Genomic DNA, 3322 nt, shown 5'->3' with positions numbered 1-3322 from the left:
TAATTCCTCACCATTCAAAGCAAATTGAACTTGAGTAATATCCATGTTCTTCATGAAATAAAATACATGTCAAAATATTAAGCATAAAAATAAAGATGATAAAATAAATAAATTATAAAAACACTCAAATAGTTCATAAATTTATAAAGCAAAAGTCCTTATTACAACGAAAGAAATAAAATTTAGTAAATCACTTGAATAAGCAAACATAAGTCTAAAACTTAAAACTGACACAAAACAATATAATTTTTATTATTTTTTTTTAGGCAATGAAGAAATCAGCAACTTCTAAACGAGTTGTACTGCAAAAATCAAAATCATTCCCTTCTAGGGAAGTAAGGAAATCAGCAACATCAAATTTATTGGTATTGCCAAAATCAAAATCACCTTCACAATCTTCAAAAACAAGGTTTGCCTCAATTTTCTTTCCTTTCTTCAATGATTCTTGGTAAAGTTCAATACGATGCTTTGGGTTTCTACAAACCCGAGACCAATGACCTTTTCCTCCACAACAGTAACATATATTGGTATCACTTTTCTCTTTATCATCCCGACATTCCCACTTCTTGTGGCAATGTGAGTTTGTGAAATGACCTTCACGACTTCCACCATATCCACGTCCACGACCCTGGCTGCACCATTGGCCACGAGCGCGACCTCTACCTCGATCACTACTGCTAGAATGGTCTTTGTTTGTAGTTTCTTTCCCGTTATGGGTTGTCACATTCGCTTCAGGGAATGGAGTAGAGCCAGTAGGATGTGATTCATGATTTTTCATTAACAGCTCGTTATTTTGCTCAGCCACAAGAAGACAGGATATTAATTCAGAATATTTTTTAAAACCTATTTCTCTATATTGTGTCTGTAGGACAATATTATTAGCATGGAAAGTGGAGTATTTCTTTTCAAGCATTTCTGCATCAGTAATATTTTCTCCACATAATTTCAATTGAGAAGTTATTTTAAACTTAGCTGAGTTATATTCACTAACAGATTTAAAATCTTGCAACCTCAAATTTAACCATTCATAACGAGCTCTAGGGAGTATCACTGTTTTTTGGTGGTCATACCTTTCCTTTGATTACTCCAAAGGATTTGTGGGTCTTTCATAGTTAAATATTCATTTTTGAGCCCTTCATGGAGATGATGGCGAAGGAAAATCATGGCTTTAGCCTTATCTTGAGGTGTTGCCTTATTATCCTCTTTGATTGTTTTACCAATCCCTTTAGCATCTAGGTGTATTTCAGCATCTAACACCCATGATAAATAATTCTTTCCGGTAATATCAAGGGCCACAAATTCGAACTTGGCAAGGTTCGACATTTTTCACTATACAAAATAATATTAAAAGATAAGTATATATAAATAGTATCCAAAATATGTACTAAACGTTATAATCATGCATAAATAAACCTTATACAAATCATGCATAAATATGAACGAAATAGAAGATGAGAAAGTTAGCATGGAGAAAAATAAGAATGGAACCTTAAATTATATATCATGCTCTGTATTTGTTATATATGTTGATATTCTAATAAATAAGCATGCAAAAGTAGATAAATGTTAAATTATAATTGTTATGGGATGCGATCATACTTACATGATAATAATAATATGAGGTTCTAGATAAATAAATGTTTGGTAATCCTACTTAGTTGACTAGCAACGGTGCCTATAACGTGTTAAATATGGAAGAGGAAAATATAGAGAGATGAGGGAAGATTGTTACGTTATATTTCATATTCCATCTAGTACGGGATATTATACATTACCTAGGGTTCCATCAATGGATAAGACAAAATACCCAACTCTAGAGTATTCTAGATAATACATGGGATAATAGTCATCCACAATAGATATTTTCATAACAAGTCTAATTTAGTTTGGTCCATAATAAAGGTCCAATATTAGTGTAGTTGGATTGGGCTTGAAAAGAGCTTTCCAATGATATATTATAGGCTCAATTTCGATGACTTGTGAGGAAGTTATGGATTAAATTAGATTAGGCCCAATGATTTTCAAGGTGGCCCGATGATCTAGAGGAGGGCCTATTAATTATTATTTTAAAAGAATGTTTTATTTAGAAAAAAAATATTAAATCTGATTTTGAAAACTACTCGGACGCATGATAACCTGCAACCGGTGTTGAAGGTAATTACAAGTGGAAAAGCGCGTTGACTTTTGGACCAGTACGTGCTAGACGACGGAGTCTTCACCAGGCGCTGACCTTTGTCGCCTAGCGTTGGCCTTCGTCGCCTAGCGACGAGATTCGTCGTTAGGCGCTGGCTCCTGTCGTTTGCGACGGAAGGAGTTTTATTTCGAATATGATGTTCTTTGATCCTGTGCTATTTTTCTTATAAATAGGGGTCGCATCTCCCTCTTCTATAATCATCAACATCTATAATCTACATCTCTCTTTCTCTCTCTCTAAAAGCTAGAACCTTTCCCTCTCTCTTTTCTTTTTCTAAACCTTTCCTCTTAAAAAAAAACCCTCATACATTAGCTTTAGAAACACGTAACCAAGTTCGAAGTTGCCTTCGCCCTAGACGTAAAAGGTTTGATAATTCTGAGTGTTTGGTCCCAAATCCCTATTTTAATTTTTTAATTTTATTGTTTTCGTTTATTATTTTCGTTAAAGTTACTAACGTGTGTATTTTGTTATTAGAAAGAGATACGAGGCATTAAAGTAAGTACTTAAATTGTTTAATTATTCTTTTGATATAGAAATCATGCTTAGATTTTTATTTTGATTCCTATTTACATGTTAGGATGTCTTTATTACTTCCTAGTTTCATGTTTAGGGATAATTAAATTTCTAATATTAAGTATGATTAAAAGAATGTGATATGTCCATTTTATATAATATTTTACCCCCGTCCCTAGGTAAAATATTAGTAGTGTTTTGGGCTCTTTAGACCCACTTTTCTTACTAATTGGTGTTTTCTAGTGTTTTCGTAGTTTTGGTTGACTTTTGTAGGGATTTGCACTTTTGGAGCATTTTCCTGGGATATTATGAAGTGACTACGAGCATTGGAGGCGCACGACCAATTTTCATAGCCCAGGGTCGGTTAGAGTCATCGAACGGTGATTAAGGGCCTAGCTTTTGAGATTCTGAGGCATTTGGACCGAGTACTCAAGACCTGAAGAGGAAATCCGGTTTGGGCCGAAGAATCGAAGCCCAATCAAAGTCCAAACTTTCCCAAGTGTTTGGGCCCGGCCAAATTAGCTCCCGCCAGAAGGCGCGCCCGGCCGGGTGATGAAAATTAGTTTGCGCCTGAGTTCGCGCCCAGTCGGGTGCGAGGTTTTTATGAGCTGAGTT

At 34.9% G+C, this 3322-nt stretch overlaps 1 protein-coding gene across 1 annotated transcript; it reads right to left on the bottom strand.

The window, feature by feature from the left end:
* Positions 1 to 262: 262 nt before the first annotated feature.
* On the bottom strand, positions 263 to 1323 carry LOC110686796. The gene is made up of 2 exons (XM_021863384.1): positions 1071 to 1323; positions 263 to 972 (listed from the first exon to the last, which is right to left on the bottom strand). Exons 1-2 carry the CDS (start codon positions 1321 to 1323, stop codon positions 263 to 265), a joined length of 963 nt encoding a protein of 320 aa, XP_021719076.1.
* Between the last annotated feature and the right edge of the window lie 1999 nt (positions 1324 to 3322).

This window comes from Chenopodium quinoa, unplaced genomic scaffold, assembly GCF_001683475.1.
Source record: "Chenopodium quinoa cultivar QQ74 unplaced genomic scaffold, ASM168347v1, whole genome shotgun sequence".
Classification (NCBI taxonomy): Eukaryota; Viridiplantae; Streptophyta; class Magnoliopsida; order Caryophyllales; family Amaranthaceae; genus Chenopodium; species Chenopodium quinoa.
Note: the sequence above shows the minus strand (reverse complement) of the source record. Positions and strands in the feature narration are given on the sequence as shown.